The sequence below is a fragment of the Mus pahari genome, chromosome 10 (assembly GCF_900095145.1).
Source record: "Mus pahari chromosome 10, PAHARI_EIJ_v1.1, whole genome shotgun sequence".
NCBI lineage: Eukaryota > Metazoa > Chordata > Mammalia > Rodentia > Muridae > Mus > Mus pahari.
Genome location: NC_034599.1, coordinates 68,289,164 through 68,302,978, shown reverse-complemented (window position 1 = coordinate 68,302,978; position 13,815 = coordinate 68,289,164). Strand labels below are relative to the sequence as shown.

The 13,815-nt window shown below is 36.7% G+C and overlaps 1 protein-coding gene across 5 annotated transcripts in view; it reads left to right on the top strand.

Moving 5' to 3' along the window:
• Unc13c (unc-13 homolog C) overlaps positions 1-1,863 on the top strand; it is a 496,297-nt gene extending 494,434 nt beyond the window's left edge. For all 5 annotated transcript variants that reach the window (XM_029543555.1, XM_021206602.2, XM_029543556.1 and 2 more), the window contains one exon: positions 139-1,863. In XM_029543555.1, coding sequence (XP_029399415.1) covers positions 139-424 — 286 coding nt within the window. In that variant the 3' untranslated portion in view covers positions 425-1,863. The remainder of the gene's footprint in view (positions 1-138) is intronic.
• Positions 1,864-13,815: the final 11,952 nt, after the last annotated feature.

Genomic DNA, 13,815 nt, shown 5'->3' with positions numbered 1-13,815 from the left:
ATTTAACAGTGATCTAACATGTAAATAAACAGAGCTGACATAAGGCTCTGTCCATATAGCAAGCTGTGAGTAAAGTTTAACAGTATTTCAGCACCGTGAGTGCAAATTTGACTCATTTTATGTCTTGAATTCATACAGCATTCTGGGTAATGAAAACCGCCCAGGAGCCTATGAACTCCACCTCTCAGTTAAGGACTACTGCTTCGCCCGAGAAGATCGAATAATTGGGATGACAGTCATTCAGTTACAGAACATAGCAGAGAAAGGGAGCTATGGGGCGTGGTACCCTCTTCTGAAAAATCTCTCTATGGATGAAACTGGTTTAACCATTCTCAGAATACTCTCTCAGAGGACCAGCGACGATGTCGCTAAAGAGTTTGTGAGACTTAAGTCTGAAACGAGGTCTATTGAAGAGAGTGCGTGAAACAAAGGCTTCCAAATACTGTCTTTGAGAATTCATAAACTCCCATTGTTTGACCCTTACATGCATGTGAAAATACATGGGAATGTTTAAACCCACCGTGTTTTGATGTTTGCCAGTGATCAACCACAATGTCTACAACGTATGTGAAAAACTTTTATACCAGTTCTGGTCTTTGAGAAATAAATGTTCCATGAAGTGCCAAAATATGATGTAAAGTGAAATATCAAGGCTAACTTTTACAATGTTCTTCTCATTACCAATTTGTCCTCCACGAAGAAAACTAAAAAAGCAAACAACAACAACAAAAAAACATTCTTGAGTTTGTCTATTGGTTGTCCTTGTTAGATTCATTTGGATCAACCTATCAGAAAGCATCTTTGACTGAACTTCCGTTCTGTTTAGCCTTACCTTATTGTAGACACCCTGCAGGTCCAGTTTTCTACCACACCTAGAAATGCAGCAACTTCTAGAAAGTTTGTAATTTTATAGTTGCCGATATATTGTGATGATTTTTGCATACAAATTACAATAGAAAAGGTGGGAAATATTTTATGCTGACCAGTTCCTCGCCTTTCTAAAATATCACTGTGAAGAAATGCTTTCGAAGCAAACTTACACAAAGCAATGCTAAATAGTTTGTTAATGTTTAATATATTGATGAAACTGTGTTCTTTAAAACTGCCAAGCCCCCCCTCATCACATTTGTAATTTTAAAAAAAGGAAAAGATGGTAACCTGATGCATTTTCTGTGTAGCATTATGTCTCTACTTCACCCTACTTTATTCTTTGGAAAGTCATGGAATGTAAGAAATGTTTAACTTTCCTGCGATAAGTAACTTGTTGGAAGGAAAATACTAACGATATACTTATGACAACTCTACATCCAGATGTCTCTTTTAAAAATATTCAATGGTTTATGCTGAATGCAGCACTACTGTAGATTGCAGAAAACCAAAGTCACAACTTCATATATATTTAGGAGGGAAAAATGTAAAATAAACTAAAAGTAAATGGCTCATGATTTTGTAACTCGTGTTCTTTATATGCCCCAAATGCAACTTGGTTACAGATACTTGTGTTGTCTGGATTTTGTTTATTATCTGACTTTCCAGAGTCTGTATTTAAATATTTGGCTGCAAATCATCATTTTGTCATTGTAACTTACAGCCATGGCTGTGAGGAGATTCCCCATGTGCCCAGGATCGAGAAGCTGTTCCGTTGACTGTGTTCTATAAACATGTTGGTCTAGTATGTGAGGAGCAGAAGTGATATAGTGCCATCTCCCTCAACCATTCTGCTTCTGGGTCTGAAAACACACAAGCTGGTGAGATTGGCTAATTTGTGTTCAAATCTTAGGTGACTGCTTTGTTAATGACTTTTCCAAATGCCTAATATGATGCAATCGCTGACATGCATTAATAAATGGATGTGTATTGAGCTCATGCAACAGTTCTGGATGTTTTGCCTACTTCTTTCATTACCTAATAATGATAAAAACACTAGCAATATGATATTAATATTCACTCAATACGTGATAACATAAACAAGTATATATTACAAGATAATGCATTCATTGAAAGAAAGAAGAATTCATCTAATGACCCTGTATGAGTTTGTGGGATAGTGTTAAACCTGTGAAGAAGATTCACTGTTAAACATATTCAAGATAGCATTATTAAAGAAAGGCTTCAGTTATTATTGATAGTCATTTTAGTAGGTAATAGAGTTAATAGAGTTAGTCATGATAATAGGAGCTTATCAATATCAGAATGTGAAACACTGGAATAAGGGTCAGATCACAGCTACACAGATCAGTTCACGGAAACAATGAGCTAAAGATACCATCTATATTAACTAGATCACTTTGTTTTGTCTTATTTAACTGTGTGTACACATGGGTCTGTGTATCCACACATGAGTGTGGATGCTCATGGGAGTCCAGAAGAAGGAACCAGATGGCCCTGGAGTTACAGGCAGTTGTTAGTTCTCTAGAAACTAACTCGAGTCCTTCAGAACAACAGCACGTGCTTTTAACCACTGGGCCATCCTTCTCACCCCTCATTCCACCTTTAAATATATACACAGCATACATTAAATGTTAAGAGTAGTTGTATGAATTCAGTCTAGCTTTTACTATCTTTATAAAGCACAGATATTAACTTTGAAGTGGTTATAACTACTGTCCCTCATAACTTCTTCCTCCAAAGGCAGCTGTATTTCTGTTATCCTCATGTCTTTATGATCATATCTAGTCTAGTTTGCTGTGATCTGTCAACTCAGGGGCTCCAGAGTTGTGTGGCAGCTTATTCATGACTCTTTTGATAAAATACACAAATGCCAACTCTTGTCCTTCATGTGCAAGTAAACCTCATATCTCAAGTACCTAAAAATTGTAAAATATTGAAAGGTAAAAATATTGAAAACCTTAATGTAGCAGTCATCATTCAAAGGCACTCAGGTGTGTTATTTAAGGTAATCAGTAAGATACCCCAGCCACAGCCTGCTCAGAGTCATTCCCTTCTGGATTACTTTATAGGGTAAAACAACTTTAAATAAGACACATTCATAAGTGACAATCCCAGCTTAATGTATTTCATCTTGATCTCATCTTAATGCTTGAAAGGTCAGTTATCTTATTCTTTTAATATTTCAAAATTAATAAAGGACTATGTAGTCTACCCTTATGAACTAATTTAGCACCTTTATTCCTTACACTCAAATAATGAAGCATGACCATATTCATAAGAAACCTGGGAATATACATGGGTAGGTCTACTTATCCCTTCACTACATGGAAGGTTCCTGAGCACACAGGAGTCCCTGCTCCTGACATGTATTGACACTCACCTCACCTTACAGCAAGCCCTTGATGCTCAGGCATCTCTGGTCAGTTGTCTCTCCAGCTCATGCTTCCACCATTTGACAGACTCAAAAACCTATGACATGACACATGGAAGAAGATATATCCCCACCTTTAATGTATATTTATTTTAAATTAACATTTATTTTCAATTTGTGACAAGTTTGAAAGGTTACATTTAGACCCACCTTTCATTTGTAGATAACTTTTTCTCACACATATTTTAAAAATCCACATATTGTTATTTTATCTCCTCTTTCCATCCTGGTGGTCATGAATAAGGATTTAGATATTTGATCAATCTTTGGTCTATTTGTCTATCAATGGAATGATAGGAAAAGAATGTATGTATATAACTGTGGACTGCTTTAGAAACAGAAGGAAATTTTATTATTTATGACTCTGTGCGTGTGTGTGTGTGTGTAAAGGTTAATTGAGAAAATCCAGGCACAGAGAAAAACAGTGAGTGTGCTCATTCATATACACAATTTGAGGGAGTTGAACCCATGAAATAGAGAACAAAATGATGACCACCAGATGCTAAGGGATGGGAGTTCAAAGGAAGCAAAATGTGAGTTAGGAGAAAGACATCCAGGAGATCTATGGTATACAGTAGTGACTGTGGTTAATCAAACCGTATTTGAGACTTAAAAATTTAAGAGTAAAACCTTTTACTTGTTTTGTCACACCAAAAATAGTTTTTGAGGCTACACATGTATTCAAAACCTTTACTTGGTAATTCTACACTAAAGACATACCTCGAAACTCATGTTGTACATTATATGTAATTTTTACCAAACCTACATAACTGAAAATATTTCAATTTATAATGAAGGTAGAATTTCTATAAATTACCTTAATGCCAATTAAAATTCTTTCATATTTTAGAATGTAAACTAAACAAGCTAAAATTCTGTAAATATTAGCACTCAGATTTGGTCTGGAGAGGCTGGAGTTCATTAACCTGTGAGCCAGAGAGAGAAAAAGGATAACGAGAAAGTCATGCGTATACACGGACACTCAGATGAGCCCAACCGTCTGTTTCAGCTATTTCACAAGCGCATATGCCTACTTATATACATAAACATAAACCTACATATGTACATATGTACACGTATACAGACATATATAGAGAGAGATAAATATAAAGGTACATAGACTTATATAGATATAGATATAGAGGTACACAGACTATATATATATATATATATATATATATATATATATATATATATATATATATATGGTAGATGGAGCAGAGCCCCAACAGGCACACTTTATTTTTTTCTCTCAGCTTCTTATACCTTCTTAGACAATAGTTCTCTATAAAATTACCTCACAGATAAAATGTTATACAAAAGGAAATTACAGAGGATGCCAATAGTAAGCTCAAAGCAGTGTTTCATTCTATAAGCTCATTATAAGCTTAAAACCACAGTTTCTCATGGCCTCTCTTCTTCATAGTGCACATCTGTGGCTTTATCCTTGTACCTGACCTAAAATGAATGTTTTTCCTTGATCACAAATCTGTCCCAAGCCGATTTTTCTTAGTGCAATCTATGAAAGCTCATTGTACTCCTTATTATGCAGCTTTTACTTACTATTCTATGAGGAGTGGACACATTTTAGTCTTGATTCTAACTTTATTATATCTTTCTGGCAAAAGAACTAAAACCATCTCCTTTAACCTTCCTCCTAAAATTATTTGAATCAAATCAGAACTCCTATGAAGTCATTAATCAATCTAAACAGCATTAATTCATGAAAGTTCATCTTCATGCTGATCTGCAGTAAATTTGCCCAATAGGGTGGTCCAATGCCAGGAACGATTAGACTGTGTAAGAGTGGCAGAAAAGGCACATCAACAACAAGAAGCAACCCTGGGGTTTGCTTCAAAGTCTCTGGGGTCCATGCCTCTCCAGAGATCACTGATCACAGCTGTGAAAAATGGTGGGCTATCTCCAGAAGACTCACTTGCTTGCCATAATCTTTCCTACATGGCTTGCACCACTGGACAGATTATATTTGGGGATATACATGTGTTGATGTATACATATCTACATGTTATAACAATATAAGCAATGAATTTGGAGGAGAGTGGGGAAGGGTATATGGAAACATTTGGAGGGAGAAATTAAACTGTAATCTCAAAAAAGTTTTAAATGATATTTTAGGTGAAGATGAAGTATTAAAAAAAGAAGTCAGTGTTAACTTTTTAAAAAGATAGCTAACCTATAGCAAGAAAATTTGAACATGGGAAAATAGAAATTATTTTTTAAAGACTTAATTATTTAAATTGTGCACACATGTGTGCACGTGCATGTGCATGCCTGTGTATGTATGTGTATATATATATATATATATATATATATATATATATATATATATATATACACATATATATATGTATTATGTATATATGTGTATATACATATGCCAGAGGTGTCATATTTCCTGGAGCTGGAGTTATAGGTAATAGTGAACTACTCTGCACAGGTGCTGGGAGCCAAACTTGGGTCCTTTGTGAGAGCAAGAAGACACATTCTTAGCCACTGAGCCATCTCTCCCACCCCAGGGGAAATTATTAATGCTAACATAGAATTTAATGTACAAAACATGGAATTATCAGACACATGAGAGTAATTAAAGGTACTTTGTTTTATGTTCAAGGGCTATATGTTAACAATCAAGGGATGAACTCATGTAACAATGTACTAAAAAATGGTTGTCAACATAGTTAAATATTTTTACTAAGTTGAATATAAAAAACAGTATTGATATTATTTTAGTTCCTAAGTTTTATGATGAGTTCATGATTACCTATTCTGCAGCTTTTCCTCATACCACAGATAAAGCATATATATTAGTCATTATGTATTCAATATGGTATAGCAGTTACATTATATCAAAACCAAACATAACTTTAGAGGCTATACAGTTGCTCTAGGTTGAGCTGTAACTCAGAACAAAAGTGTGCCCAAATTTATACTGTATCCTTTGAGACACGTTTCTCTTTTTCCAACAAATTTTTGAGGTTGTTTTATATATAACAAGAATTAGATTTTCATTGGCATTAAGAACACAGTAACCAACCATACAGAACAGAGGACTTACATAATATCTGCAAGAACTACTTACTGAAATGATTTCAATTTACCAGTTAAAAGATGCAGATTAACTGAATGGGTTAAGAAAAATAAGACAATTTTATGTTGGCTCCAAGAAACACATCTCAATAATCACATTTTTAAAAAAAAGCATCAATAGAAAGATGCCAATGTATGAAACAAATAGAAGCTGGAATGCCTATTCTCATATCTAACAGAAATAGATTTTGAAACTAGTCAGAAGAGATAAGGAAGGTCACTAGACAAGAAAACAATTCATTAGGAAGATTTAATTGTAAATATGGCTGCACCAAATATTGGTGATTCCAATTTTTTAAATAATTGTTTTATTATAAAGCAAATAATAAAGGTTGCAATAGGTCAAGTAAGCCCTCATACAACAAGAGAAGATTTAAATACCTAAGTCCTTGTATCTTACCAGATTATACTGAAAAAAGGGGGAGTCTACCAGAGTAACTACAGGAACTATGCAAATTAGTGAATATTATCAATACTTTTTTAATGAACAGGGAATGATTTAAAAAATCAGGAAAGAAAATTATAATTTCAAAGAATCAAAGTAAAATGGTGGCACGCCCTACCCAAATGATCAGGTGCAGCTAAGGCAGGTCCCTGAGGGAAACTTAAAGCTGTGGGGACTTACCTTAAAATACCAGAAATGTCTCAAATGAACAACTTAATGATGGGCCTTAAGACTCTAGAAATCCAAGAAGACAACAAACCCAAATGCAGTCAATAGTAATCATTAGTACAGGTTAAGGACTGAGGTGAGTTTAAAAGAGTAACACTTAGAATTAATAAAACAAGGAATTGGTTCTCTAGTGAGATAAGATGGACAAATTAACAAAAAGAAAGATAAGACACAAATTCATAAAATTATAGAGCAACAAACACTAGTGAACACAAGATTACTAGGGAACCAACTGTTTTTAAGGGTAGACCATGTGACCCAGCACTAGGAAGCCAACAGAAAACCAACTCAACAGAGTCTGGAGGGCCTTTGTCTCATAATGTCATAATGTCAAAGCTAAAGAGTTTGTCTTCACTTTGATCTGTTTTGTTTTTGACCCTACACATTTGCATACGTATTGTGGGTTTTGGTTTGTGTTTTTATGGGATTCTTGCCTGTGTCTTTGTGTCTATATCTGTTTCTTGTGCCTTTTCCTGGGTTCATTTCCTTCTGTTTCTTTTGTCCGATTCCAATTGGTTTGTTTTTCCTTTATCTCGTATTTTCTTACTATCCATTAGATGCTTGTTTGCTTTCTAATGAGATACAGAATGGGTATGAATCTGTATAGGAGGGGAAGTGGGAAAGAAATGGGAGGAATAGGGGAAGGAGAAACTGTCATCAGAATATACTGTGTGAAAACTAAATACATTTTTAATTAAGGAAAAAAATAAATGAAAAATTACATATTCGAAGACAAAGATACATGATCTGATCCCTTGAAAGTAAAATATAAAAATGAGTATGACAAATAAGTAGGGTGAGGAATGGAAAAATGAAGATTTGGGAAAACTGAAATCTCAATATGGCTTACTGAATAAAACCTGTATAATGACAATATCAGTTGCCATGCCAACATGGAAAGAGGAAATTCCTACACCTGGATGAAGAGCTACAAGTAATCCAGTTGCATCCAGAGAGAAGGTTGCCCAATTTCAAACGGTCAAACCTCTACACATGTACATGTGACATGCAACACTGAGTAGTCTTTGTAGGTTATATACACACACACACACATATATACACACATGTACATATATGTAATGATTATTAAAGAAAATCTCATGAATTTTGGAGAAGGGAAACACAGGAGGCGTTAGAAGGAAGATGGACTAGTAGGAATGAAACAAATGAAATGCTTATGTATGAATTTCTCAAAAAAATTAAAATAAATTTAAATATTTTAGAAAGTAAACATGTTTAAAAGCAAATTGTTCCTCATCCCTTCTACAAAGTTGTATTTGAGTCACAAGATAAACCCTAGGCTTGAGAGCCCTATTAAAAGAAAAACATATCAAACAGGACCAGTGGCATTTTAATTTTAAGATTAATGCTCTTAGAAAATAGCTTAATCACAAAAGCTCCAGCTCGTACCAGCAAATAGTCAAAGATGAACTAATTCTAAGCACTATAAAATGTAATGGCTTTCTTAAACACTGTTTTATTTGGCAACTTTTTCAAATGTCACAGAAGCACATCCCAAGGATTCATGGCATTTTAATCCCATGATTCATCTCTCCCCCTGCATCATGGCAGTGCAGAAAGAGTGTAGGGACAAAACCAGATTTTCACTGTTCAGGTCTTACTGTTGCCACAATTAGCACAGTCCTTAGCAATTTTACTGATTTTTATCTTAGTTTTTAAATTATTTTTGAAACAAATGTTACTTAAAAATTGATTATTTTCATTGTCATTATTTAATGCAAATGAAATATTCAGTTGCAATAAGAGAAAATATACTGAAATATTTTCTTTGCTTAAAATTATTTTATAATACTTTTACTCGTAACATCAAACTAAAGATGACTGTTTGTGAAACACATTTTTTTACATTGACTTCCTAAAACTAGACAGTAAAGAGAGCCTCCAGGGGCACTTCACCTTCATTCATATTTATACCTTCAATTACCTTCTCCCTCAAGAACCCCAGAACTTTGTGCCACTTGGTTCTGACCATTTCTAGGGGCCCTCAGTGTCCATATCCATCTGGTTACCCATATTCAACATAGAAGACTAAAGTGCTGTGCCAAGCTCAGATCCCCAGCTTGCCTTCCAGCCTGACACCTGATGTCTTTCCTTGCAAAGAAGTCACATGGTAAAATAAGCAGACCAAGAGCTTAGTGGTGATGAAGGACAGGCTGTCTTCTCAAACCCTATAGACAAAATGTATCTATTCAACTGTATGGGACACCTCTCAGACCTGCCGAAATCACTAGCTCTCCGTATTTCTGTGCTACTCCCAAAGCCTTCACCCTTTCAACTCAAATCTCCACGGGCCCTCCTTCTATTCACTCTACAATTTTGCTACTAAGTCTAAAATGTCGGTCTCATCATTGCTGAAATACTAATACACAGCAGCTTCTCATTGTCTCAGTGACAAGAATTGAACTTAACTCCACCAGAACGGGCACACCCAGTAACCCCTGGTACCTCTCACATTCTTCTTGTTCATCAACTGTGCCTCTTCTCACTCCCACTGAGGATCTCCCCACAGGCTGCACCATCTGCTTGGAAGTTAATTTCCTCCATTGCATCTCAACTTCCTTTCATTTAATTTCTCCTCAGCTTTGAGATCTCATCACAAAACCTCTTTAAAGAGGAAACTTTACCTGTCATCTAACCATAGTTTCCTCTTTAAGTATCTGTTATTTTTCTCCTAGCACTAAATACAGTGGCAATTATACATGTGTATGAATATTTGATTAACACTTGTCTGTGTGTTCTGTGTCACCAAATATACATGTGATGCTTTGAAAGCTGGATCAGCTCTGCTCATTGGGTGTTTCAATACACTACCCACAATCTCCTTGGATTCTGACTAGTTAGAAATGGGTGTTTTCCGAAGTGGATGCTCACAGCCAGCTATTGGATGGAACACAGGGTCCCCAATGGAGGAGCTAGAGAAAGTACCCAAGGACCTGAAGGGGGCTGCAACCCTGTAGGTGCAACAACAATATGAACTAACCAGTACCCCCTGAGCTTGTGTCTCTAGCTGCATGTGTAGCAGAAGATGGCCTAATCGGCCATCACTGGGAATAGAGGCCCCTTGGTCTTGCCAACTTTATATGGCCCAGCACAAGGGAAGGCCTGGGCCAAGTAGTGGGAGTGGGTGGGTAAGGGAGCAGGGGCGGGGGGGTATAGGGAACTTTCAGGATAGCATTTGAAATGTAAATAACGAAAATAATAATAATAATAATAAATAAGTAAATAAATTTAAAATAAAAAGAAATGGGTGCTTTCCCCCAGTATAGAACTTAGCACAATATACAGGCTAATATAGAAGTTTGTGGAGATATGTGTGTGTGTGTAAATGTATTTACATATACATGTTCCATATACATCTACATGTATAATGGATTTAATAAGTGAAAAGGGAATGTATTTCAAAATAAGAGTAGGTCAGATCACTTTATTTCTTTCATTATTTTATGCTTTCCATCTCTTAAAAGTAGGAAACAATAAAAGTAACAGTTTTGAAAGGTGCATTATTTTTCAGTTTAGAAAGGCTTGGAACAACTGGACTCTCCTGAGATCAGCCAGTCCACCTCCCCTCTCCATGATCCTCTCAAAGCTGGGTGGCAGTAGCCTGTCCAAAAGCAAAGCTTTCCCAGAAAAACTAGCAAGCAGCCAGAAAGGGCCCCAGGAGCTTACTTTTCCTAGTATGATGAACCTGTTAGCCCAGGCCTTGCCGAGAAACAAGCAACTGTCAGCAATCATCATCAAGCAAGACCTCAGAATCTGTATCCTATGAACGCATCTCCACCAACATCACTAAGAAAGTAAAGAAAAAGACAGGGCTGGAGCGATGGCTCAGTGGTGAAGTGCACACACTGCTTTTGCAAAGCAACTTAGCTCAGTTCCCAGCAGCCATATCTGATGGCTCACAGTCACCTATAACCCCAGTGCCAGGAAGATCTGACATCTCTGGCCTTCAGCCACTTGTGTACATGATTACAATCAAGAATTTTTAAAAATGAAATAAACTGGGCGTGGTGGCACACACCTTTAATCTTAGTGCTCAGGAGGCAGAGGCAGGCAGATCTCTGAGTTTGCATCCATCCGGGTCTACAGAGTGAGTTCCAGGACAACCATGCTATACAGAGAAACCCTGTCTTGAAAAACAACAAAAAGGTTGGGGGAGTAGAGAATAGGACTCTTCTAGACTTGAAGCAATAGAGCTTCACTCTTTAATGAAGAGACTGACATATAGTACAAGTGTCCATGGCATGCCCAGCCATAAACAAGAGCATTCACCACCTGCAAGATGTAAGGACCATTATGGAAGAAGTAGTGGAAAGAATATGAGAATTGGAAGACAAGGAGAGCTGCTATAAAATGTTGTCTTCTGGACATGATCTGACCATTGGACTAGTGACCTCAGAGATCATGATCTTTGGGAAGGGTTTAAGTAAGATATTCATAAACTATGAATACTGAGATAATCTCTAGATGCTGTATGTACAGGATTGGGCCCACCAACATGATGAAAACCACCCCTCCCAGAGGAAAGTTATTGGTTGTTAGGGGAGGGGTGTTACTTTCTTCAGTGGTATAACCACTTAGAAGTTATCCATACTCCAGCAAATAACCCGCCACCTATGAAATACAAGTAGCCCTACTGGATATGCACTCACTGATAAGTGGATATTAGTCCAGAAACTTAGAATAACCAAGATACAATTTGCAAAACACAAGAAAACCAAGAATGAGGAAGACCAATGTGTAGATACTTCATTCCTCCTTAGAATAGGGAACAAAATACTCACGAAGGAGTTACAGAGACAAAGTTTGGAGCTAAGATGAAAGGATGGACTATCCAGAGACTACCCCACCCAGGGATCCATCCCATCATCAGCCACCAAACCCAAACACTATTAAATATGCCAGCAAGATTTTGTTGAAGGGACCCTGATATAGCTGTCTCTTGTAAGGCTATGCCAGTGCCTGGCAAATACAGAAGTGGATGCTCACAGTCATCTATAGGATGGAACACAGGGCTCCCAATGGAGGAGCTAGAGAAAAAAACTCAAGGTGCTGAAGAGGTCTGCAACCCTACAGATGGAACAACAATATGAACTAACCAATACCCCCTGAGCGCATGTCTCTAGCTGCATATGTAGCAGAAGATGGCCTATTCAGCCATCAATGGGAAGAGAGGCCCCTAGGTCTTGCAAACTTTATATGCCCCAGTATAGGGGAATGCCAGAGCCAAGAAGTGGGAGTGGGTGGGTAGGGGAGCAGGGGGGAGGGGAGAGGGTATAGGGAACTTTCAGGTAAGCATTTGAAATGGAAATAAAGAAAATATCTAATAAAAAAAAAGTTGAAAAAAAAAACAAGCAGCCCTACTTAAACTCAGTGGGTCATATTTACTTGCACACATAAAGATGCATGCACACACATGCATGCACACACATGTACGTACACAAACCACATGCAATCATACACACGCACACACATACACACACAAAGACGTATGAAAGGAGGAATGAAACTGGATAGGAAGAGGGGTTCCCACAGGAGAGTAAGGGAGGATGAGAGAAGAAAATCTGGGGTAAAAACTACTAAAATTAGTACACACACACACACACATATATATATAAACATTGATATATCATTATATATAAAGTATATTATATAATATATAGTATAATATATGATTATGATATAGAATATATAACACAATTCTTTTATGTATAATATATACTAGATATTATAATATTAAACAGAGACACATGGACACTAACAAAAGTTATGAAACAAATGGATTTGTTTCAGATATCTGCAGAACATTTTATCCTAAAACAAAAGGATATACCTTCTTCTCAGACCCACATGGTACCTCCTCCAAAACTGGCCATATAATTGGTCATAAAACAGGCCTCCACAGATACAAAAATATTGAAATTATCCCAAGCATTCTATCAGATCACCATGGACTAAGGCTGATCTTCAATAAGACCATAAACAATAGAAAGCCAACACTCACGTGGAAACTGAACAACACTCTTCTCAATGATAACTTGGTCAAGGAGGAAATAAAGAAAGAAATTAAAGACTTTTTAGAGTTTAATGAAAATGAAGCCACAACATACCCAAAATTATGGGACACAATCAAGGCAGTCCTAAGAGGAAAATTCATAGCCCTGAGTGCCTCCAAAAAGAAACTAGAAAGAGCACATACTAATAACCTGACAGAACACCTGGAAGCCCTAGAACTAAAGGAAGCAAATTCACCCAAGAGGAGTAGAAGGCAGGAACTAATCAAACTTAGGGCTGAAATCAACCAAGTGGGAACAAAAAGAACTATTCAAAGAATCAACCGAACCAGGAGCTGGTTCTTTGAGAAAATCAACAAGATAGATAAACTCTTAGCCAGACTCACTAGAGGGCACAGAGACAACATCATAATTAACAAAATCAGAAACGAAAAGGGAGACATAACAACAGATCCTGAGGAAATCCAAAACACCATCAGATCCTACTACAAAAGGCTATACTCAGCAAAACTGGAAAACCTGGATGAAATGAACAAATTCCTAGATACCAGGTACCAAAGTTAAATCAGATTCAGATTAAAGACCTAAACAGTCCTATATCACCTAAAGAAATAGAAGCTGTCATTAATAGTCTCCCAACTAAAAAAAGCCCAGGACCAGATGGGTTTAGTGCAGAATTC